Source organism: Ursus americanus, chromosome 9 (assembly GCF_024610735.1).
Source record: "Ursus americanus isolate L20-20 chromosome 9, mUrsAme1.1.p, whole genome shotgun sequence".
NCBI classification, from domain to species: domain Eukaryota; kingdom Metazoa; phylum Chordata; class Mammalia; order Carnivora; family Ursidae; genus Ursus; species Ursus americanus.
In genome coordinates, this window is record NC_142135.1 from 17,082,329 (window position 1) to 17,108,601 (window position 26,273).

Here is a 26,273-nt window from a genome sequence, read left to right on the forward strand (position 1 = left end):
GCCTGTTCTGTATGTCTTCTTTGGAAAAATGTCTATTAATGTCTTCTACCCATTTTTAATTGGATTATCTGTTTTTTGGGTGTTGAGTTTATAAGTTTGTTTTTGTTTTTGTAAGCTCTATGCCCAATGTGGGGCTTGAACTTCTGACATTGAGATCAAGAGTCACATGCTCTACCAACTGAGCCAACCAGACACCCTTGAGTTTGATAAGTTCTTTATATATTTTGGATACAAATCCTTTATCAAATATGTCATTTGCAAATATCTTCTCCCATTCCGTAGGTTGCCTTTTGGTTTTGAGGATTGTTTCCTTCACTATGCAAAAGCTTTTTATTTTGATGTAGTCCCAAAAGTTTATTCCTAGTTTTATTTCCCTTGCTGCTAGAGACATACATAGAAAGAAGTTGCTTTGGATTGATGTCAAAGAAGTTACTGCCTGTGTTCTCTCCTAGAATTTTTATGGCTTCAGGTCTCACCTTTAGGTCTTTCATCCATTTTGAATTTACTTTTGTGTATGGTCTAAGAAAGTGGACCAGTTTCATTCTTCTGGATGTTGCTTTCCAGTTTTCCCAACACCATTTGTTGAAGAGACTGTCTTTCTCCCATTGGATGTTCTTTCCTAATTTGTCGAAGATTAATTGACCATATAATTGTGGGTTCATTTCTGGGTTTTCTGTTCTGTTCTATTCATCTATGTGTCTATTTTTGTGCCAGTACCATCCTGTCTTGATGACTCCAGCACTGTAATATAACTTAGAGTCTCGAATTGTAAAATGCCTCCAGCTTTGTTTTTTTCTTTTCAAGGTTGCTTTGTCTATTCCGGGTCTTATGTGCTTCCATACAAATTTTAGAATTGTTTGTTCTAGGTCTGTGAAAAATGCTGGTGGTATTTTGATAGGGTTTGCATTAAGTGTGTAGATTGTTTTGGGTAGTATAGACATTTTAATAACATTTGTACTTCCAATCCACAAGCATGGAATGTCTTTCCATTTGTATCCTCTTCAATTTCTTTCATCAGTGTTTTATGGTTTTCAGAGTACAGGTCTTTCACCTCTTTGGTTAGGTTTATTCCTAGGTATTTTATTGTTTTTGGTGCAGTTGTAAATGGGATTGATTCCTTAATTTCTCTTTCTGCTGCTTCATTATTGGTATATAGAAATGCAACAGATTTCTATATGTTGATTCTGGATCCTGCAAATTTGCTGATCTTTTTTTATCAGTTCCAGCAGTTTTTTGGTAGAGTCTTTTGGGTTTTCTATATATAATATCATGTCATTTGCAAATAGTGAAAGTTTTACTTCTTCTTTGCCAATTTGGATGCCCTTTACTTCTTTTTGTTGTCTGATTGCTGTGGCGAGAACTTCCAGTACTGTGTTGAGCCGTGGTGAAAGTGGACATCCCTATCTTATTCTTGACCATAGAGGTAAGCTCTCAGTTTTTCCCCATTTAGGATGATGTTAGCTGTGGGTTTTTCATATATGGCCTTGATGGTGTTGAGGTACGTTCCCTCTGGACCTACTTTGTTGAGGGTTTTTATCATGAATGGATATTGTACTTTGTCAAATGTTTTTTCTGCATCTACTGAAATGATCATATGGTTCTTATCCTTTCTATTATTAATGTGTTGTGTCATGTTGATTGATTTGTGAATATTGAAGCAGCCTTGCAATCCAGGAATAAATCCCACTTGTTCGTAGTGAATAATTTTTTTAATGTACTGTTGGATTCAGTTTGCTAGTATTTTATTGAGAATTTTTGCATCCATGTTCATCAGGTTTATTGACCTGTAGTTCTCTCTCTCTCTCTCTCTCTCTCTTTTTTTTATGATGCCTTTATCTGGTTTTGGTATCAGGTTAATGCTGGCCTCATAAAATGAATTTGGAAGTTTTCCTTCCTTCTCTATAAAACAAAATCTTTTGACTACAATCTAACTGAGATGTTCCAGAGAGCTCCTAGAACATCTCAAAGATTTTTATGAAAAATTAAATTTATTTGGTTGTTAAATTAAATAGGAAGCATTGTCAAATAAGTGATACTAAACCTTGTTAAGATTATATTTGTGTAGATATGCAATTAAAACAAGTGTTCTAAAAAATGTATAAATACCTAGAAATCTGATATCCTAATTTTTATCATCTTGAGTGTTGCATATCACAGAAATAACCAGATTTCCTTGCTGATTGCATCATAATGAAATCTAATCAAATATTTAACCATGGCTATTTTTAAGTCTTGTCCTCTGCATCAGGGTTTACACTGATACTATTACACATGTGTTTCTTCTTCACTGAGACTCATAGAAAAAAACCCAAAAACTCTTGAGTGAAGGTTTCTGATAACCTTAAGATCATAAAACTGAAGTTGGTAAGAATTTCCAAAACTAATGGAAAAACTGGATTCAAGCAAAACAACAATTAATAACATGGGACTGAATAAACTCAAGAGGAGGATATTAATTTTTAGAATTTTGTTTAAAACACTACTCTTTTTAAAATGCCTTTTTCCAGATCTAAGTAAATCTTTTCTCTTGAGCTAACTGACCTATAGCAATTTGATAAATTATATAATTATAAGCAGAATTGAAATATTTATCCTTTCTTTCTACTAGAACTCTCTAGAATTAAAAAACTCAGTGAGTGTTTGTGTATGTACATATACATATATATGTATATATATTTAGTATTCTTATATTTTTATGGCAATATATTTATTTGCATAAGTTCAGTAAGAATCTATTCTCCTTTTAACAGGACACCATTGGAAACTATTGGTTATACTATCAAGGCTTAGACTGGAATGTCCTATTTGAGACATGTATAGACTCAGATATGACCAGACAGATTTAAGGAGCTGAGGTTGACTTTATGGAGCCAATAAAGTCCCATGGAGATGTTGGCCTGATACCTTGCTTACAGTTTCCAGCAGCCTTGCCAGGTAAGTAAAGAAGGTCACTTCCTGGGAGGTTTGGGAACCTCGGGGTATGTTGGGGACCTGGAGAAGAGAGGAATTCACCCAAATCTATGGGTATTGCAGGCAAAGTCTGACAAGTATTTGGTGCAAGTTTTGGTTGGACTTATGGCCTTGAGAAGCTCTTAAAAGTTCAATCTAGGGTGCCTGGGTGGCTCAGTTGGTTAAGTGATGGACTCTTGATTTCAGCTCTGATAATGATCTCAGAATCCTGAGATCAAGCTCCACATCTGGCTCTGCACTCAGCAGGGAGTCTGCTCCAGGATTCTCTCTCTCTCTGTCTCTGTCTCTAAAATAAGTAAGTAAATCTTAGGGAAAAACGTTCAATCTAAAAATTCTTTATGAAAAGTTGTAGTAAAGTAGATTTAAAGGAACCTGTATGGCCAGAGGCACCTGGGTGGCTCAGTTGGTTTAATGTCCAACTCTTGATTTTGGTTCAGGTTGTGATCTTAGGGTCATGAGGTTGAGCCCCTCCTCAGGCTCTGTACTCAGTGTGGAGTCTGCTTGGGATTCTCTCTGTCCGCCCCTCCCCCTGCTCACTTGTTCACACGCTCTCTCTCTCAAATAAATAAATAAATAAAATATTTTAAAAAAAGATTTTATTTATTTTAGAAAGCATGAGAGAGAGCATGGGGTGGGGGAGGGGCAGAGGCAGAAGGGGAGAGAGAGAATCTCGAGCAGACTCTGTACCCAGCACGGAGCTCTGGGGGGGAATTGATCATGACCTGAGCTGAAATCAGGAGTTGGGATGCTTACCTAGGTACCCCAGTAAATAAAATCATAAATAAATAAATAAATAAATAAATAAATAAATAAATAAATAAATGGAGGAACCCATATGGCCAATCACTATTCTTGCTGTGCTTAATGTAAATAATTAGGCCAAGTTGTTAAAAACTAGACTTATTTTGCAAACACATGTTAATTTGGCTATCTTTGGTAAAAATGAGGATGATTGTAGAAGGAAAAAAATGTTTCAATAACATACCTGAGTAAATATTAGATTTGAATACTGTTTTTTATAAACTAGACCAGATCCTGATTTCTTCTAGTGCCTGACGACCACTCTCCAAACTAACGTGTCTTATTTTTCTCCCACCTCTGAGTTGGATTCATTTGAGAACTAAAACTGCCCTTTGCCCTGCAAACTGGGTATGAATGACTTAGTGTAGACTCTAGAGAAATCACCAGAACAGCTCATGTGTAGACAGTCTCATGCCTGTTGCTGTGTGGGATCTTCAAAAATCTCGAAACATTTGAACTACAAGCCAGGAAAATCTGTTGACTGTCATGCCTGCTCTCATTGTATCTGAAGATGCTTCAGGCTTGACATCTAGAAATCTCCACTGGCTATTGTCAGGACTCAAAAGCTGATTTATATTATGACCTAATCATTAACCATTGTTTTCCTTTTGTTTCCATAGAAATGCCTCTTGTTTAATCCCCGATCTCTTGAACCATAGGCTTACCTTTGAAAACACATCGGTATCACCACCTCCTGAAATGAGTTTAACTGAACTGACCTATGGGCAGAACTAAGACTGGCTCAGTGAGAGGGAACAATTTACCTGCTCCACTTTTAATATGGAGAACTAGGGAAGTTCCAGATGGGGCCCAGTTCTGTAGGGGCCCAGGGCAGGTTGCCTCCAAATGTGCTGCTTTGGCACGAAGATTATTTTGGGTTAAAAGTAATAAAAATCCAGCAGAAGCAAGAGAGGTGCTCTGCCTCCTTTGTAACTGCCTAAATTTACATTGGAAAGGAGAGCCTGCAGCAGGAAGACCAGTATTAACGTAGCCCACCCCCACCTTTACCAGAGGAGCTCATCTGCATGATAGAACAATCTTGTTTTTTCCAAACATCTCCTTTTTACCTTCTTGCTAGGGAGTTTTCTCCCTTTGTGTCCTCAGGTCCCTACCTTTTTCCTTAGCTCTGACGAGCTTCATATTGCCTCATTGTCTTTGGAATTCCTTGTTGGTGTGGATTCCCTTTCTGTAGGCCTATTAAATTTGATTTTCTCCTGTTTTGTTTTGTTTTGTTTTGTTCTGTTTTGATTTTGTTTTTTAAAGTTGGGGGCACCTGGCTGGATCAGTGGATAGAGTATAGGACTCTTGATCTTGGGGTCATGAGTTCAAGCACCACGTTGGACGTTGAGCTTACTTAAAAAAAAAAGTTGTGTGATGAATATATCCTTTTTAATAATTTACACTGGTTTGAGTTGTCTTTTTGACACTTGCAACCAAGAGTCCTGAAAAATATACCCTCTACTGTCTTCTTATCTCCAGTCTGGTTCTCATAACTACAACTTCCCCGTTGAGTTCAGAGGGGTTAGTATAAGATGTAGAAATGGCAGTACCGTTTCCCGGTGTAAGATCCTTTGATGGCTCCCCAGAGACTGCCTACTCAGGGAAAGTCTTAAGGGAACAGGGAGGGAATGTAAATGAAGGAAGGAGGCCAGGTGGCAGACAATAGAAAAGGGTTCAGTGGAAGAGAAGTGCCTTGTTTCCAGCCATTACATTCAGAATGCAAACACTGTGTGCTTGCCAAACAGAACACATCTGGAGGTTGGGTTTGGCCTCTTGGCTCTGGAATCTGCAATTTCTGGCCTATATTTCAGGTTCGAGCTCCTGCACACAGCCTGGAAGGCCTTTGTGACCATGCCTCTGACACGTGCTAAGACTCATTTCTTGTTGCTAGATGCTCTAGTATTACTACATTGGTGCAGATATCTTGCTCTTTCACCATTCTGGGCTTTTGCTATGTCATTCCTTTACCTGGAACCTCGGGCCACCCATCCTTTTTTACCATCATCTTCAGCTTCATCTTGCTAAATCCTGTTTATTCTTTAATATTCACCTGAGATGTTATCAGCTCCGGGGATTCTCCTCTTGGTGCGACAGATGTGCTTCCTCCATGCTCCCATAGTTGGCCTTACACCTCCTTGTCATTGTGCCTAACGGACAGTGTTGATTGCGTACTCACAAGGGTTCCTTCTCCTGTTTAATTGCTGGCAGAAACTGCCTCTCCCTACAAAGGCTAAGAAAACCTGACATTTTCTTTCCCAGCCTGCCTTGCAGCTAAGGTCTGGGATGTGATCCATTCCTGCTCAAAGGGATTGGATAGGGACTCAACTAAGAGATTCTCAGGAAAGATTTTACTTCCATGACAACAAAAGAGTAATGCAGAGAACACCCTGCCTTTCCATTTCTGCCATTGAATGTAGTTCTGTGAGAAGTGATGTTTGGAGCTGCAGCAGCCATCTTGCAACTATGAGGGGAAAGCCAAGAGAATCAGAGAGAGAGTGAAGTAAATCCCTTCCATCCCGGAGCTGCTGAACCGTATTAGGAGTTTTCTCCTTCACCCTTTTGATATGTGAGATACATAATAATCCCGTTACCTATGTCCCATTTTGGGAGATATTCTGTTAGTTTCAGGTGAGTACATTCTAAGTGATACAACATATGTTCGTGTTGCCTTTGTGCCTCCTCTATTCTGTAAGTTATTTGTGGGGAGGGATGATCTTATACTCACCTTTGTATCCCTGATGTCTAGCACAGGGTCAGAACTCAACAAATGTTCACTGAAGTAGAATTAATTTTTTTTTTTTTATAACTTTTCCACTAAGAGCTACAGTAAACAGCGTGTGCCAGACAGCATCTGTTCTATTTAGGAGATAGGCCTTCGGTGTTGGGGAGTAAGAAATATGTCAGTAAATCTTATATGGGTAACCCCCTGGGGATTTATGGGAAGGATCTGATACAAATGTTATGTCATCTCGGTGACTAGTGCTATTCACATTGTTGATTCCGACCATATGAAAGCTTACTACAAAGCCCAGCATGTATGTGAGATGAAAGTGCGGTGCATTGATTGGAGAAGGAAAAGGGTAATGGGTGCTTGCAGCCCCCTCCTTCATGCTACACCTTCTCATCTCCTGCTATGGTCCCTGAGGCCCCTTTCTGACCCCATCACTGGGTCAATGGGACAAAAATGATAGCTGCTTTCATAAACTCAAATCCATCAAACACTGTGGACTTCTCTTGGTCCTTAGTGGCTGCCTAAACTCAGTTATTAAAAGTTGGAGGTTGCCCTTAGCTTCTTGGAGGTCTGTGAGGTTCCATTTTTATCGAAGTGTTCAGAGCATTATACCTTTAGCTAAAAATGGTGCAGCGAATCAAAAAAGGCACAGTTACTTTGGAGAATCCATTTGGCAGCCCCAGGCCCCTACGTACATACATTTAATTTTATGGTTTGTTACACAAATCAGTTGAACTTGTCATATCAGAGAAAGCCCGTGTATTTTGGAAAGCCCTGTAAATTAAGAGCAGACATTCTTATATGGGGGTTGTGCTATTTTCTTTTTATTAATAAGGGAGGACAATCACTTTAGATTTCAGTATTGACTCACAGAGAAGCCATTCCCCTTCACATCCATGCTACCTTAAGTCTAATCTCCTCAGATCTTCCTGATTGAAATTCAGATAGTAGAGTTAGATTCCCATGTGATCTAGAGTCTCGGAGTTTGGAGCCCCTGTAGCCAGGAAAGTGACTTCTGCAGCAGCGCTGTTATGGTGTAGGGTTTGTGTGTGAAGTAGGGTGGAGAGAACTATTGTGATAACGTTGTGCCTAAGTCTTAATGATCATACACAAGAGAAGCCCAGTGTCTGAGTATACGTAGGTGTGTGTCTTCTAAGGAGAGGAGGTTAGATTACATTCTCATTTTTTCATGGCTATGAGTTTGCTTCCCTCTAGTTTCAGAAAAGTAAATATAAGTCTCTCAGCCTGGATGAATTGCAACGCATGCCCAGCAAACTACCCTATGTCCTCAAACTCCTGGCTGAATTCCCCTCACCTGTATGGCTTCCCTGAATCCTATGTCTTCTCCAAGGAAACAACATTCTTGGAGGCCCTGAAATTTCATTCTCTTCTCCCATACCCCTGGTAACCCATGATGGAAATATACTTCTTGTCTTTTCTTTGAACAACAACGCAATTTGAGATCTTTACACCGTTCCCTTCATGTTATACCTTCTTTGTGGTCCATGCTAGCAATTTATCCATCCATTCATCTACCCACCCATCCACCTGCCCATCCACCCACCCACCCACACACCCATCCACCCGCCCATCCACCCACCCACCCACACACCTATCCACCCACCCATGTACCCATTCATTCCCCAAGTACCTGTCCACCCAACTTCCATCCATCCATTCATCCAACTATCTACCCACCCATCACCTACTCATCCATCCAACAAATACTTGTTTTTTGTTTTTTTTTAAGATTTTATTTATTTATTTGTCAGAGAGAGAGAGAGCACAAGCAGGGGGAGCAGGAGGCAGAGGGAGAAGCAGGCTCTGTGCTGAGTAAGGAGTCCATGCGGGACTCTATCCCAGGACCCTGGGATCACTGACTGAGCCACCTAGGTGTTTCCCAACAAATATTTGTTGAGCACATTCTATCTGCCTGGAATTTTCTAGGAGCTGAGGATACAATGGTGAACAAGCCAGGCATGTCTCATTGTCATAGAGTTTACATTTTATCTGGGGGACAACAATAAACAAACACAAAATGTAATGTCAGATGGTGAAAGTGTTATGAAGAGAAATGTGGCAGCCATGAGAATGGGCCTCTCTGAACTCATTCTGCAGGGTGCGTTAGTGACCGAGAGAGTCTCAGCCACTGTATTCTGAGATCTGTCGCCGTGTTTGACTGGGACCATGCTTCTCAGGCGCTGTTCCTCACCAATAACCGAGCATGGAAGAGACACTAACAGACGCAGGACTCAGGGAAGGGACCCTTGAAGTTGAATACTTTCTGATGGTCTTGCTCAAATTTTCCTAGAAATGTACTGTGGTCTAAGACTTCTACCCCCGGCCCCCGTCTCCCCCTCCCCGCACACTCTCCTTCCTTCCGGAGCAGCCCTTCATTGTAGCCTGCCAGTTCTCCCAACCCATCCCACGTCCCTTCTTTTACTGCCTCATATGTTCCCTCTGATAAAAGTTTGCGTTTTTTCTCCCATCTCGGCATCTCTTTCTCAGAGGACCTGGCCTAACACAAGACTGATGTAGCCTGAAAGAAGAGGCTGTGACTTGGGGTTGGAGTTACTTTGGATAAGTGGCAGGAAAAGCCTCTCAGGAGAGGTGACATTTGTTTAGGAACTTGATTGGGGGCAGGATGATTCATGCAAACACCCGGAGGTGGGGGGCGCACTTGGGCAGAAGGAAGAAGAGCACACGTTGAGGCATAGAGACCAGGGTTTGTGAGGGGAGGGTCCCTAAAACTGCTGAGTGGGGAGGAAGAACAGGTCTCTGGGTTCCCTTCAAACTCCCTCCCATTTCAAGTGGCTCTAACTTCATCTGCTTTGCATATTCGGCTTCCCCTAAGATTTCAAACAAAGACTTCCAGGTTTAAAATATAAATACTCTGAAAATCCCTGCTCTGAATGAACTCTGTGATCTCTGCCCCATTTTATACCTCTATCTATCAGTCCGTTGTCCATGGAGAGAATAGGTAGGAGAAAAAAATTACCTCTATTTGAAAGGCTAATTGTTCCATGGAGATACTGGATTAGTACGGGGCAGGTGTGGGTAAGGGGAGTTAGAGTCAGCCATTAAAGCGCTGGATGCATGGAGGCCGGTGCAGAGGGCAGGGAGGCCCTGCAGTTGGACAGCAGCCAGAGGAGACCAGGCACGTATCAAGTAGGCAGAGGCGGGCGGACAAAGGGCAGCCATGTGCGCTAAGTCTGTGGAGAGTATGGGGTGTAAAGGGTTGTCGTCCTCCACGTGAGATGGAGAGCTGTTTAGAGAAGCTGTGGAGGGTAAGAGCTGTACTCAAGGACTTTGGTTTCATATGTAAAATATTAATATTGCCCAGGAGAAAAGCGACATAATTTACCTGTTGCCAGAGGGGTTAGTAACTGAATTTATAGAAATCTCCTGGCACTACCTTAGTGGTAAAGCTTTACTTTCCTCCCACTGAGTTTTCAGTAGAAAGAGAGACCAATAGCCACAATGCCAAGACTGAGCTGCATATGAGAGGATTTCTTTTTTTTCACCAGTCCTTTGCGACTGTGTAGAGAAACCAGAACCCCTGATAGAAAAGTGAGTGTATATCTCACTGAGATGAAGATGTGTTCACCCAGTGAAGATGCGGCAAGCTTTTGAATTAATTTTATTTATTAATAAGAAGTTCAACTACAGTGGCTAAAACATATATGAATGTATTGTCTTATGTAAGAGAATTTTGGAGGTAAGTACTGGGGGCTGCTAGGACAGCTCCATGAATTGTCAGACACCCACACACCTTCTATCTTTCTGCTCTGCCACGTGTACCTTCCATCCTAATGGTCCAATATCGCTGCTAAAGCTCCTGCCATTGCATCTAAATTCTAGGCAGCAGGAAGGAGGAATGGGAAAAGGTTTGCCCTTTTCCTGTTAAGCAGCCATTCAGGATGTCACATACAACATTTCTGCTTACGTATCATGGGCTAGAACTTAGCTTCATAGGCATATCTCAGGGCAAGGGAGGTTGGGAAATGAATGATAATGTTCTCAGCTTAAAATCTGGGTTTTGGTTCATAAAAGGAGAAAGGAAGAATGGCTTTTGGGAAGCACCTTTCTGTCTGAGTAAATTAATGAGAAGTATACATACCTGAAATGGGACGCAGCATTCATTCATTCACTGAATCATTTGTTTGCTTCCTCACTCATTACTTCAACAAATATTGAGTACTTAGGTGCTAGGGACCTGAGAATGAACAGGGCACTGTCATTGCCTGCAGAGTGCTCCCTAAGTGTGCAGAGATAAGGGCAATGACACGTGAGAAGGGCCCTGACAGATAAGTCTATGTTCAGTGATAGCCAAAGCAAAACATTTAGTTCTGGTTGGGCTGGGTGCTTTGCAGAAAAGGAGACATGTGAACTGAGACTTGGAGAATGAGGAATTCTCCAAGTGCAGATGGGGAAAAAGCACTCTGGGTGGGCGGGCTGGGAAGATTGGCAGCATCTGCAAAGTCCCGTTGGTGTGAAATAGTATGACAGACCCATTTGGGAATTGCAAGCATAGCCAGAGAGACCTAAGGGGTTGAACAATGAAGCCCTTTTGTGTTCTGCTGAAGCCTTTTGAAAAACGCTTATCCACTATAGTCTGATTTCAAAAAAGAATTGAAGGCAATCTAAGACATTTGCACTTTACCCTGTGGGTTAACAGGGAGCCACCGGCGGGTTTTGGCCGGTGGAACGTGGGCTGAAGTAAGTGTGCCAGTTCTGAGACTCAGGAGACACCATTGTTTCTGCTCGTCCTTCTGGGACCTTCCATCATGGGAAGAACATGCCCCAGTTCTTGGGGTTCCTTCAGTTTGGGCTCCAGAATGAGATGCATGAGGCAGACTTGAACTTGATCCACAGGTTGGAGAAGAACTAACCCAGCCACCTCTCAAAGCCGTGAGCAGTAAACAGATGCTTGCTTTGTTTGCCTGACAGATTGGTGCTTGTCAGGCAGGAGCACTGCAGTAGAAGCTTGCTAATGTACCTGGTAATTAGATGCCTCTCTATCCCGTCACACTGTGCGTGCTGGGGGGCGGCAGGGAATGGTGGTGATATGGCCACACCTATCTGTTTGGAAGACCAGATAGCCTCGGAGCTCATGTGAGGGAAATGCCACACAAAAGTGATATTCCCCAAACAAGGGATATGGGGCTCATCTGGATGCAAGAGCTAGCACCCAGGTGAGCGCCTGCATTACTTTAGCTCGGGGCTTCTCAACCTCAGTGATACTGACATTTGGTTGTGGGGGAATGTCCCGTGCGTAGAAGTTTAGAAGCCTCTCTGGTGTTTACCCACTAGATGCTGGTGACACTCCTCTCACCGGTTTGCAACAACCAAAAATGTCTCCAGGCATTGCCAAAAATCACTCCCTGTTGAGAACCACTAATTTAGCTGACCTGGATTCAGTTTTTCGGTAGGGTAAGAACAGCAAATGATAACTAATGACATTATTTATTGAGCACTTAACTGAATTTGAAGCTTCTTGTTAAGTAGTTTTAGTAATTGATCTAATTTGGAAAGTGTATTTGTTTGTATTAGTATTGCCATTACGAAGTACCACAGACTGGGTTACTTAAATAACAGAAATTTATTGTCTCATTGTTCTGGAACCTGGAAGTTTGAGATCATGGTGTCAGCAGGGCTGGTTTCTTCTGAGACCTCTCTCCTTGGCTTGGAGATGGCTGTCTCCTTACATGGTCTTTCCTCTGTGTGTTTTCTGCACCCTAAGTTCTCTTTAAGGACTCTGGTCATATTGGATGACCCTAATGACCTGCTTTTAACTTAATTACCTCTTTAAAAACCAATTCTCGAAATACAGTCACATTTTGAGGTGCTGGCAGTCAGCATCAACATATGAATTTGGGGGAACACAATTCAGCCATAACAGAAAGTCTACAAAGGATGAGACACAGAGGTAGGGTAACACTTGCTTCAGTAATACATTTAGTGTGTAGGAGAGCCAAGCCCAACTCTAGGCTCCGTACTTTTGCTCATACTCCATACCACCTCCCCCCAAAATTAATCCCGTGAAAGAGTCAGGAAGGGAGACACTCACTATACAAGTGTATGCAATGAATTCTGTGTGTGTGTGTGTGTTATAGTAGGAAAAAAAAAAAAAAGAAAAGACTTGTTCAGATGTGATGCTCGCTCCCCATACATACCTGTGCGTGAGAGGAACTTTCTCCAACAGTCACATTGTTTCCCTGGTCACGTGAGAGGAGCTATGCAGATGGGAAGTACTCAGCCTCTGCCCGGCTGCTCCAGACCACTCAATCCTACTCAGTGAAAATGTATTTCCGGACCCTGTGCTCTTTGACGATTGAGATAAAAAGCCTTAAAAATTTCTACCTGCTAGTCTAGCAGTTCCATTCCTTGGAATTTATCTTTAGGAACGAAGCAAATATGTGTACGAAGACTTATGCATAAGATATTTGATTTTAGCGTGATTCGCAAGAGCAAACATTGGATAGATATTGGATAAATAAATTACAGCATGTCCATATGGTGGAATGTTCAACTCATAGATGAATATTTTCTTCCAAGGGAAAAACCTTCACGATATATTATTCTTTGAAGGAAAAATGTTTGGATACCATATAGAGTATGATCCGAGTTTTTGCCATCCTGTATATATGTCATCATCCCACTGAACAAGGAGGTACTTGTGGGTTCTAGCAGAAATGCATGGTATTCTTGGCTTCCTGCTGTCCTACCAAACCTGTCCTACAGTTTTTATCCTGCGCCCTGATGAAACTGGAGCAAGTCCCAGGGCTTTCATCACTCTTATCTAAGAAGAAGTCATCCACTCACTGCTCTCACAAAAACCCAGTCTCCGCTAATTAATATGTCCACTCCAGTGTCGGGGCTCAAATTCTCCAATCTTCACTGAAAGTGAACATTTCTCCCCTTTCCTTCCTCAGCTGCGCCAGGCTGGCCCCTGTAGTGAGAAGGGGTGTGGGGCTGTTGTGTCTTTTTCTCTTCGCTGGGTGCTTCGGTTCTCCCCCCATCCCATATCCCCCCTGGGTCCCTCCCCTTGCCGCCTGCCAGGGCTTCCTCTGGTTCCTCTAGAATTGGGTAGAGGGAGAGGCAAAGAAAGAGGCAGAATTGGGGCGCCTGGGTGGCTCAGTTGTTAAGCATCTGCCTTTGGCCAGGGCCTGATCTGGGATCGAGCCCCGCATCGGGCTCCCTGTTCTGCTGGGAGCCTGCTTCTTCCTCTCCCACTCCCCCTGCTTGTGTTCCCTCTCTCGCTGGCTGTCTCTCTCTCTGTCAAATAAATAAATAAAATCTTAAAAAAAAAAAAAGAGGTAGGAAAAGACTCACCAGACGGGTGTTATTCCAGCCACCTGGGTTTTCTCGTGCCTTCCTTCCTGGGTCCTTGGCAGCCGGTCTCTTCCTGTTCCTAGTGGGCGCCTGCGGTTTGCTTGACCGGGAGCTTGTGTCTCTCCTCGTTGTTTCTGCACGACTTCTCCCTCCCCCGCCGCCCCAGCATCTGGCTCACGGAAACCTTCACACATGCTTTGCCCTGACGACTTGGGGGAAGTGAGACATCTTCAACACAACCTCACCTCACTCCACCCCAGGGCCATTAGTCAGCCACAGTCGCTGGCCCTTTGGGTTCCTCAGCGTGATCGGACGCCGGTCTACAGAGTTCCACATGTTCCAGGGAACAAGCATTGAGCCTTCTAAGAGGTCTCACTGAAGCGCCTGTGCCTTGAACGGAGCCCCCACAGGGAGGGTGGGAGTTAAGACACCAGGAACTCTCTCCCCAAATCCTTACCTAACACTAACACTTACCTCTGTGTCTCTGACTTCTTTAAGGTTCCAGAGGTGGGTAGATTGGGCTTTTTTTTTTTTTTTAAAGTAAACTCTATCCTGAACATGGGGCTCAAACTCAAAACCCCAAGATCAAGAGTTGCATGCTCTACAAAGTGAGCCAGGCAGGCGCCCCCAGATTGGGCTTTTAGAACCTAAGTCAAGTTGTCTTACCCTAAGTCCTGGTGGTCTCACTTCTCACTTTGAAATGGGAAGCCGTCAGCTCTTGTCTTGGAGTATCAGCTGATGCGGAAACAGAAAGAATCCGTTTTCCATATTCTGTTTTGCACAAACAGAATAAAGAGGCAGACGGTGGGCACATCAGTCTTGCAGAGGCACATTGGGGAGAAAGACGGGGGTCTGGACGGAACGATCTTCAGGGCCCCTTCCAATCCAGACATTGTATGGTAGGCCGGCAGGGAATACGAGAACGTATCAATTATATTCCCTGACTGTGATGTTGGAGACAAGACAGTCACGGAGCGTGATAGCAGTAGATCATCGGAAATGTTCTTGGTGGTAATAAATGTGATAACAGTAAGTGTGAATAATCAAGTGCTGAGTGTAGAGGACAAGCTTTATGGCTCAGAGAACGGAGGTGAGTCAGCTCACTGCTGCAGAGGGGATGTAAGAGGAGGTAGGCGGAAACTGAACTTGGCCGTCAGCAAGGGGAGACACGCCTCACTTGAGTCTCCATGGCCTTTCTTCTCAGGCTTTGTCCTTACTTCTCCTAAACGCCACCCTGCCGGGAAGTCCTTCCCCATCCCTGAAGGTAAATGGGTCATCTCTCACCACCACTGCATTTTATTTACACTCCTGTTTGCCCTAACACATGGTGGGTTACACACACACGTGGTCGTTAGTATGTCCCAAGGCACTGAGTTTGCTGTTGGCTGAGTCAGCATTAGGGTGGGGGTTCTGGGTTTTGACTAAAGGGTTCTCTCCAGCCCCTCCTCCCAGGTATTTCCAGAAGCCTGGAAAGCACTTTGCTAGATATTCCAGCCCTGCTGGCATTTGTGATCGGGGATGTGTGCCCAAATCCATCTTGTGTGTTTACAACTCAGAGCCTCCTGGAAGAGTGGTGCTCCCCAGAGACAAGGAAGGCAGCTGCAGAAAGTGGTCATCCTAGCGCTGGTCCTGCTGGGAGGGCTGGCACTACCCGGCCCAGCCACCTTCCCTTTGTCTATCTTCATTGAGCAGTTGGCCTGCGTTTCAAGCAGACCCAGGCTTGGTGCTGGCTGTGGAGATGGACTCCTGAGGGAGCTCTACTCTCCAGGAGCAAGGTACGGGCCTGGCCTTGGCCTGAAGGAAGCCTCGATTCTCTGCCAACACTAGGTACAGAAACTGGCCGTTGTGTGGAATTACCGCATTTTGCAGTTGAGGCTGCTCTAACCCTCTTCTCAGACAGGGTGGAAACCAGGCCTCGGGGAGGGAGAGGGGTAATGATGGCAGTGTTCATGCATCTGGCTTAGCAGGGAGGTGTGGCCACTGCCCAGGCCAGCGGGACAGACGTCTGAAGCTGTTCCAACCTTGTCCAACTGCCGCCCCCTCGGGGGTGAGTCTCTTGCTCCCCAGGCTGAGTTAGACACTCCTGCGTGTCCCCGTGCCACTGCACTCAGCCTTTGACTGTGGGAGCCCTCCACCAAGCCCTGTCTCTGGAGGGCCAGGACCAAGCCTGTATCGTCCCCTTGTGGGTGCTGCACTGGCCTCAGAGCTGGCTTTCCTATAGGAAGTCAGACCCTGTTCTCCCTGCGGGCCGTCCTTCTCTCCCCCTCTCGTCACAGTGAAGCCTCAGAAGGCTGAGTGGTTTCTTCTGAAAACACCACCCTCTTAACACCAGGAGGGCAGTCCTGCCAGGGGGCGGCCAAGAGTTTCTGGCCAATGTCCCAGTGCAAAGGAAAACTGGAAGCAAGTCTAGAACAGTGCTAACCGATAGAAAAATAATGTGAAAAAAGGACAAAGAAACCGCGAAATTTAATAATATATTTTATTGAACCAAAATGATATCCAAAATATCGTTTTCACGTGTAATCAATACAAATCATTATGAATGAGATAGTTGGCATTCTTTTTTTTTTTTTTTTTTTGGTACTAAGCACTCAAAATCTGATATGGTTTTTGTACTCACAGTATGTCTCAATCTGGACACTCAATTTTCATCAAAAATACTTGATGTGTGTTTCAATTTTATAAAATTTGCAGTTGAAAAAAACAGATTCTCCCACCCACATAGTTCCAAACATACTTAAAGTTTTCCAATAACTGAATTAAGTATCTGTTTTTAAATTTAGCTTAGTTTAAATAAAATAAAAATTCAGTTTCTCCCTTACGTTAGTCACTTCTCAAGTGTACTTTTCAAGTCCCATGCAGGCTCTAGAAGGTGGGGAAGGGAAGAAGTGACTGACTCAGGGAAGAAAGCCCAGTGGCCCTCAAGACAGGTGACAGCTTCAAGTCATCACGTCGGCACTCATTTTCCTTAAGACGTTAGGGGCTGAAGGCAGATAGCAGTCATGGTAGGAAGTTCAGCTGACTTCCAGGACAGTCTTCAGTGGGATTTCACTTCTCTGCGTTTTCATTAGCATCAGGAAGCTTGGACGGCGGTGTCTTGCTGCGGGAGGGACTTGGAGGACTGAAACTCTGGGTTGAGACTCCTGGGTCCGCCGACTGCAGAGAAGAGCTGGGGGCTGAGGAGGCGCCGGGAGCTGACGGAGGGAACAGCTGCTCCCCCTACCGGAAACCAAAGGAACAGCAGTCCTGCCTGGCTGCCGCGACCTGGGAGTTCTAGGGCTGAGGCTGCCTTGTAGACTTGCCCTTCAGGGTCTGGAGGCAGTGATCCCCTCCGCTGGAGCATGGTGGGCAGAGGACAAAGAAATACTGGATCTTTCTTGGGTTATCAAGTCTCGGAACACATAGGCCTTGACTTTGGAAGCATAGAAATGCTAGTGCAGAAATGAATCTTAGAGTGCAAGGATAAGAAGGGCACCCAGCTGGCTCAGTCCGCAGAGCGTGTAACACTTGATATCGGGGTCCTGAGTTCAAGCCCCAGGTAGGATGTAGAGCTTACTTAAAAAGAAAGAAAACAAAACAAAAAAGGAGGGTAAGATTATTTAATAAAATTCTGTGATTTCCAAACTCAAAACAACAATTATTTTTCTCTTGGGGCGCCTGGGTGCTCAGTCCTTAAGTGTCTGCCTTCGGCTCAGGGCATGATCCCAGGGTCCTGGAATTGAGCCCCACATCAGGCTCCATGCTCCGCTGGGAAGCCTGCTTCTTCCTCTCCCCCTACCCCTGCTTGTGTTCCTTCTCTCACTGGCTGTCTCTCTCTGTCAAATAAATAAATAAAATCTTAAAAAAACACCACAATTATTTTTCTCTAGACTTAGTTAGCCAACAATTATTTGTTCAGAACTCTCAATCATCATATTCAGAAAGACCTCACATGTGAAATATACATTTAAACAATGACATAACAATCCCTTCAGTGGTCTCTTCCAAAATATTTATAAACTGAAAGCAGTAACGTACATAGTATAAAATTCAAGCTGTACTATAGTTCTACAATAAAAGTACAGTTTTTTTTCTTCCCTTAAATGTCATTTTAAAATGCTCAAAGCACTGGCATTTATTAGCTGTTCCGTAAATGTTAGTATGCTACCGATGAAGGTTGAAAGTGGACAAGAAAACTAACAGCAATGAAAACAGTATTATTATTATTACTACTACTATTATTATTATTATAAGACTTTATTTTTGAGAGAGAGAGCGCGAGAGCGCGATCGCCCGCACGAACTGAGGGGGGAGGGGCAGAGGGAGAAGCAGATTCCCCGCTGAGCGAGGAGCCCGATGTGGGACTTGATCCTAGGATCCCAGGACCATGACCTGAATCGAAGGCAGTTGCTTAATGGACTGAGCCACCCAGGCACCCCAAAAATAGTATTATTAAACCACAGACTAAGTGGGCGGGGTCAGTGGGCCGAGGAAGGAGGTGTGGCCTCCATATTCAACAACGTTGCTTTTTGAATTTGATAGCTTTGAATGTTCTTTAATGCAGACACTCGACCAAACATTAGAGAAGGGGCTCAGATTGGGTTATTCTGGGAGCCACTGTAAGCAGAGAACTAGTGGGTGGACGGTGACATTGCTATTGGGGGCCTGTGGACAGCAATTTGGGTACAAGGGCTGGTGTCAGGTGTGACAGACATGCCCCTGGGACAGTCAGCTATGAGCTGGATTCTCTCCTTGGCAGATGGCTTGAGTGACCTGGGGCCAATTCAGTGAATATCCAGGCTAGGGGATGGTCATTAAAGGGGGTTAAAAAAAGTCTTCATTCTCAAGGAATCTGCATCTGGGGGAAGACAGGAGGGTAAACCGCTAACCAAAAAAGTAGTGAAGAGCATGTCTAGTTGATGGCAAATTTCCTTGGGGTCCAAAGGAGGGGTCAGCAAAGAACAGCCTGCAGGCCAAATCCAGTCCACAGCCCGTTTTTTGTAAATGAAATTTTGTTGGCCCCACAGCAGTCTGGTTTGTTTGTATGTTGTCTGCGGCTACTTTCGCCCCCTACTGGCAAAGTTGAGTACTTGCAGAGAGCTAATGGCCCGCAAAACCTAAAATACTTGCTATCTGGCCCTTTAGAGAAAACGTTTTCAGGCTGCTGGTCTAAAGGAAGGAACAGCAATTTTCAATAGAGAAACATGTCGGAGAGGCTTCTGGGAATAAAGAGCCGAAGAAAGGGAATTCTGGACACAGGCCCAGTGGCCTGATTCCAGGACAGCGGAGCAGGCCAGGCTCTGTGGGCCCTTCAAGCCTCTCCTCCCGTCTGAGCAGAAAGGAATTCAATCAATTTTTCCACACCTTGTAGAAGAGAAAGAGAGAGGATGAGTGAGCAGAAGTTTGTAAATGCCATGAGAATAACACGAAAAACGCATCCATTAATCAAAAGACATTATTTCTATTTTAATGTTAAGTGGATGCTAATTTTCTTTTTTTTCTTTGCAGCCCTGGCTGCCAGTTTCCTTCTTCCTGTTGTTCTGCCTTGGAAAACCAAACCATACCAAACCAAAAACTAGGCATTACCACCACAAACCACAAATGTGTTTACTTCAAGAAATGTATTTTCATTCTTTTTCCAGATCCAAATAGGTGCAAATAGGTTTAGATAGACTCCACAAGGTCCAGACTTCAAAAGGTTTAAAGGGTGTGAAAAGAAACGCCTCCCTTCTATTTTCAGGCTCCCTGTTCCTCACGTTGGAGGCAGTGAGTGGCACCAGTCTCTTGCACTGAATATCCTTCTTGAGATATTTTAGGCAGGAAGAAATATTTATACACACATATATTTTTTTCTTCGTTTCAACACAAATGACTATCTCCTATATGTACCATTTTGTAATTGGCTCTTTCCCCTAGTAATGCCTTTTGGCAAGTGTTTCACACTGATACACACAGAACATCCCCATTCTCTTTGTGGTGTCGTGTTCCATCCCATAGAGGTACCGTATTGTATTTAAGTGTCTTAGTGGCAAATAGGGCTGTTGCGCTCTCTTCTTTGTTACCAGCAACACCCTGGCTGGCATTGCTGGGCTCAGGGGACCGGGTCAATAACAGTGTGTAGGTAGAAGTTCATCCTACTGATGGCTTTTAAGATGGCCCCTTCATGGTCCTTCACAGGCCGGGCCAGGGGGAGAGGGGCATTACGTCCCACCAGTCACGCTCACAGCGTCCTTCTGCCTGCTTTGGCTGCCTGTGGGATGAACCCTGTCCCTGTGATTGCCCTGCGTCAGGCCACTGTGGGAAAAGCACATATTATAACTGGAAATCGAAGGCAAGATGATTCTGATATATTTGCATCAGGTGGTGGCGGTGGCATTTGGCAGGCATATTAGTCATGGCTTTTTATTGAACGTTATAAATACCCACCTCAAACTAGCTCAAGCACAAAGGAGGATTGTGGACTTATATAAGCAAACAAGGCGACTGGGGAGTTGTGGCTGACACCCCGTTGCCTACCCAATGTACATTTTCTCCGTCTCCTCACCCAACTAAAAGCACTCAACTCTCGAGGCTCCCTTGCAGCTAGGGGTGGTCATGTGATCCTTTTCTGATGTAAGTAGGGGTGAATAGGTGGCATATCTGGGAATCCTCACACTTAGCTGGCATATGCTTTTTATCCTTTTTGCCTGGAATGTGGATATGACACCTAGAGACACAGGCAACATCCTGGGAGATGAGAAGAAGAGCCAGGTGTTGAGGAGAGTGGAACAAAATGGCAGGAGAGGGCTGGGTCTCCGCTGTCACCATGGAGCCTGCGTACCAGATCTCTCCTGCCAGCCTGTCTATCCATTTTCTCCCTCTGAGAAAAATGAACTCCTCTTTGGGTAAGTCCTGGACTTGGGCTCATATTACATGTAGTTCAACGCAGTTCAACACAGGCTGGCTCTGAGTCCGTGCACCTGGATCCTGGGATTTCATGGTGTCAGGTTTCTCTGACCTTCTCTCTAGTTCGTTCTCCCGGAATCCTCAATGTGGCAAGGGACCTGGCACCAGCAGCTCTAGAGCGCACTCTGGTAGCTTCCAATCCAGGGGGAAGAGGGGGCTACCCCTCTGATGCCCAAAGGGAAGAAAGAAAATCTAGAGAAGAAATGTGACTGGTTTAGAGGTTACTTGTTAAACCAATGACAATGGGCAATGGGAGGAAGTAATATGACTGACCAGGTCTGTGCCACCTAAGCTCACCTGGAAAAGAGAATGAGAAGCAGTTTCCAAAGGAGGAGAAGGGGTACTTTTATCAGGAGGGTGGGAAGGTGGTGGCAGGACAAATGAAAACAACACATGGCTCTCTAGCAGGCACGGAAGGCTTAGACTTGAGGAGAGGAGCGAGAAAGGCATTTCAGGGAGATAGTCCCCTCCCCCAGGAAGCCTTTTCTGATGGCCTGATTTAGCCACTCCTCTGTCCACCCCATTAACTCCCTTGCTTATTCGCACTGTAGCACCTGTCACTGTGTATTGATCTGTCTCCTCCTGGTGTCTCCTCGAATGTGGGCACTTCATCTTATTGATCCTGTATCCCTCCCATCACTGGCATGTGGTGGCCCCTCAGTGTGTGGATGAATGAGTGAAGGGACAGCAGGAACGAAGACACAGAGGAGGGAAGTCACTTCCGGTTTTGTTGGAATCTTGGGTTTGTGATTAAAAAAACCCAGTAAATCCTGAGGCACTTGGGTGGCTTAGTCCATTGAGCATCCTGACTCTTGGATTCGGCTCAGGTCATGATCTCATGGGTTGTGGGATTGATCCCCACTGAGGTCTGAGCTTGGAGTCTGCTGTAGATTCTCTTTCTCTCTCTTTCCCTCTGCCCCTCCTCCTACTCGCACACGTGCCTTTTCTATCTCTAAAATGAATACATCTTAAAACAAACAAACAAACAAACCTAAGGTAGGTTAGGGCTAGATTGTAGGGTGACCTTGAATGTTAGGCCAAGGCATTTGGGTTTGTGTTATAGAAATAGGGAGCCATTGAAACTTCTGAGCCAGGGAGTGGCATGATCAGAGTTGCTGTGTCCTGAGTCCAGATCCTTTTGACCCCTGGCTGCTGTCTTTATTTTCCATTCCCTGGCTTCTCTGAGATTCTTCTTGGCCTGCTCTTCATCTGTCTCAGCTGCCTTGGTCCATGTTACCCACCATTGCTTCTCCCTGCCCTAGCTCTTTCACCAGTCAGTTCTGGTCTGATTCTGGTCTTCACAGTGCTGGTAGAGAGGGTGGTTTTCCCTGATTGGTACCAACTGGGTGTCCTAAGGAAGAGTCCACCTGAGCAGCTCTTGTCTGCCCTCTTCTGGGCACTGGTGGATACAGCTACCTGCTCTTTGGAACTGGATGTAAACAGGTCACAGGCTCCCAATGTGGCTTGTCTTCCTGCCCCCAGGTCTCCCTTAATGACTTTCAAATCAAAGCGGAAGTTATTGTTGTTGTAGTTTTTTGAGTGACAACCATATGTGTAGGTTTGTCTGGTAATAGCTACGTGTAGAAAATACTTGTGACTTCCCACTGTTCCAGACACCTTTCATTGTGGTCTCCAAGGGCTATCGTAAATGGCAGAACATTAATTTTTGCTAATTTACATGACTATTCTATTTATTTGTCTGAACGGAGGTCACTTTAGTTCATTTCACCATTGAAGAGATCATACATTTGAACTTTATAAAAATGGAAGCCTTGCATTTTCATATTCCCTTGAAGAACAGTCTTCCCAATAAATCACAACCTAATGCTTTCATCTGAGTATAGAAGTCCATGAACATATTTTTATTGTTCACAATAGAATAGAGGCAATGTCCTAATTAATGAATTTAATGAGAGGGGGCGCCTGGGTGGCATAGTCGTTAAGTGTCTGCCTTCGGCTCAGGGCGTGATCCCGGCGTTATGGGATCGAGCCCCACATCAGGCTCCGCTGCTAGGAGCCTGCTTCTTCCTCTCCCATTCCCCCTGCTTGTGTTCCCTCTCTCGCTGGCTGTCTCTCTGTGTCAAATAAATAAATAAAATCTTTAAAAAAAAATGATTTTTATAAGAGGTAATTTGTGTTTACAGGGAATCTGGGCCTGGGACATGGATCAGAAACCATCTCTGGGGTTTTTTGATCTCAAAACATGATGGATACACATCCCAGCAGAACACCTGATTGGATTCTTGGCCTCACTGTGGGTGATGGAATTATTTTTTTCTGAATATGTGGCTTTTCTCAGGCCAAAGCTAAAGCTTTGCCTTCCTGCTTTGGTTAGTGGACTCATTCAAATGCCTTGGCTCTAGATCCCACAATTTCTGCGTGGTTCCAAGACCACATCTTGCTCTCCTGGATCCACAATTTGAATTCCTCTTTTCCCTCTCCCTTCAAGTCCAGCCCTTCCCTCAAGACCAACTTTTAATATCTTTCCTCTGAGATTCCTTCCCTGCATCCTAATCTCTTCTAAACAATAACACATCTATAGTTTCTTGTATATATTTAACAAAAGTCATGCATTATCTTATGACATATTTTTACTTTTTAATGAATCATTATTTATAAATTTGTACTGCCATTTAAATTTACAGAAGTTTATGTCCTGTGTCTTTCCTTGAATAATAAAATCTTTAGTGCCAGAAACTCTATCTTACACTAGGTTGTTTACCCCACAGAATGTTGAGTATCTATTGCTACATATTCAATAGTTGAGCAGCAAGTGTTGTTGATTGATGGGTTGTTGTATCATTTGCCTATCCTAGCTCTAATTAGTATACTTTCCTGAGAACTATTTACAACAGACAGATTGGCCCAGGCCATCATTAACACTTCCCTGAAATATTTTCATGCATTTAGATGCTTTGCAAAATGTATTGCCCAAATGGTGCTATGTGTCTGTGTGTGCACATAACAAAGGGAAGCCAAATTAAAACCATCCTTTTAATTCACTGTTGATGTATGATCATTTTAAAATGTAGCTTTCATTTTCATCAAAGTTATGCACTTACATAATTTTAGGAGTTGTCTTAGTCTGCTTGGGCTACCATAACAAAATACCGTAGACTGGGTGGTTTAAACAACAGACATTTATTTCTCACAGTTGTGGAGGCTGAGAAGTTCAAGATCGTGGTGCCAGCAGATTTGGTGCCTGATGATGGCTCCTTTCTGGCTTCCCTTCTCTCTGTGTCCTCACATGGCAAAGAGAAAGAGAGAGAGAGAGAGAGAGAGAGAGAGGCTGAGATCTAGTTTTTCTTCCTCTTTTTATGAGGATACTGATCCCATCATGGGGGCCCCCACACTCATGGCCTCGTCTAAACCATTGCTTCCCAAAGGCTCCACCACCAAATACTATCGCATTGGAGATTAGGGCTTCACCACATTAATGTGGGGGGACATAGATGTTCAGTCCATAACGGGGGTCAAATAATTTCACAAGGCACTCTAAAATACAGCAGCCTGTCCTTGCTCCACCATTCCCCTGCTTTCTAGAATCAACATGTTTAACTATTCTAGATGCTAATTTTGATGTTATCTCCTTATCTCTAAACTATGATTATACTACTCCTTTTTTTTTCCTTCTTTCAGCTTCTGGCATTATCTATTAGCTTTCCACTGTGTCAGCTCTCTTTAATCACCCCCACCCTCCTCTATAATGTGCAATTCCTGACCTCCCCCTTCCTGTTATCTCACTATTATTATTTCATAATTTTGCTTAAGTTAATATTTAGTGTGTATATTATCTTGTCTATAGAAACACTATTCATAGCTGGACACGATTATTTTTGTTTTCTTGTATGACCATTAGGTTTTCCTGGAGTTAACAGTTACATTGTTTTTTTCCTTCCTTGCTTTGTTTTCTAACACCAATTCACCCCAAACTCTCTCAATTGTTTAACTCTCCTCTCAGTACATTCACTCACATTAGGTATTCCTACAAGGCCATCTGTTTGGACTTCTGTGTTCTTCTGAGCTGTTCCAATCTGGACTATTTTCTTTCTAGGCTCAGTGTGCAGCTGTTCTTCTTGGATCTCCCTTCATCTTCATCCCTGAGATTCGTTTGGCTCTTTCTTGGATCGATGCTTATATTTCCCAGACCCCATATCTTCCTCTCTCTTGGTTTACCTTCTAATTTTGGATAAACTTCTCAATAGCTTCTTGAGAATGGGTGCATGGGAGGTAAATATTTTGAAACCTATCATGTCTGAAATGTTTGTGTTCCACCGTAAAATTGAATCAATAACTTTATTGGGTATGGAATCCTAGGCTGGAAATAATTTTTCTATAGAATTCTGAAGTTATTGCTCCATTTTCTTTTTGCTTCTAGTGTGGCTACTGAGAAATCCATAGTCATCCTGACTTTTTGAGTGACCTTTTTTTACTTTTTTGGAAACCTTTAATATTATTCCTTTGTCCCCATTGTTCTGGAAATTCATGATGATAAATTTTAGTAGGACTTGTTTTTATCTATTGTACTGGGTATTTAACATGCTCTTTCCATCTAGAAACGCATGCCCTCCAGTTTTGGGGAATTTCTTGAATTATATTTTTGCATTTTCCTTTCTTCTATTTTCTACATTCTCTTTTTTCCTGAAACTTTACTTATTCAGATGATGGACTTTCTAGATTGATTTTTAAAGTTTCTTTCCTATCATATATTCCATCTTTTTGGTTTTCACTCTATTTTCTAAGAAATTTTCCTAACCTTATCTTCTGATTCCTTTGTTGAAATTTTCATTCTATTTCATTGAATTTCTAAGAACTCTCTTTTGGTCTATAATTGCTTTATTTTTGATAGAATTGTTTTTATTAATAAATACAATAATGTCTCCTACTTCTCTGGGGATGTTAATGATAATTTCCTTTCAATTTGTTATCTTCTTGTTATCTTCCTGCATAGTTTTCTACAAGTTGCTCCCCTAATATTTTAACCTCTATTTTTCAAGTTGGAGAATTTCCTTGGGGGTCTGGAGATCATTGGTTGATGGTCACATTTTAAAATGGAAAGCTTAAAAGCTAACTGGAAGCTCTGTGTGTGTGGGTGGAACTTGTTAATTTTGGACTTCATTAGAATGGATTGTAAAGGGTAAGGTGGTTTGGTTGGTTTGATTCTTCAGGAGAATTTTGCAGTCAGCACATCTGTGTTTTTTTTTTTTTTTCCCATTGGAGTGGATAGTTTTTTAGCATATTTAAGAAACAGCAAAAAAGGAAATGTGTTAGTTAAGCTTCTCCAGAGAAACAAAACCAACAGCATCTATCTATCTATCTATCTATCTATCTATCTATCTATCTATCTATCTATCTATCTACTCTATCTATCTCCTCTGTGTGTATCATGTATGTGTATATGTAGATACATGTTTACATATTTATTATAAGGAATCAGTTCATGTGAGTTTGGAGGCTGAGAAGTCTCACAATCTTCTCTCTGCAAGTTGGAGACTGACAAAAGCCTGTGGTG

The 26,273-nt window shown here is 43.3% G+C and overlaps 1 protein-coding gene across 10 annotated transcripts in view; it reads left to right on the forward strand.

Moving 5' to 3' along the window:
* The window catches only part of LOC148109424 (uncharacterized), a 325,915-nt gene that overhangs the window by 43,205 nt on the left and 256,437 nt on the right, over window positions 1-26,273 (forward strand). For 7 of the 10 annotated variants that reach the window (XR_015725733.1, XM_087864653.1, XM_087864650.1 and 4 more), the window contains one exon: window positions 2,751-2,934. Coding sequence is in view for 6 of the 10 variants with exons in the window: in XM_087864653.1 (XP_087720779.1) it covers window positions 2,865-2,934 (70 nt within the window). In the remaining 4 variants the exon portion in view is untranslated. Of the gene's footprint in view, window positions 1-2,750; window positions 2,935-3,156; window positions 3,266-4,391; window positions 5,007-8,620; window positions 8,875-26,273 lie in introns of those variants that run through there. The other 3 variants (XR_015725727.1, XR_015725731.1, XR_015725729.1) reach the window with 3 other exon arrangements.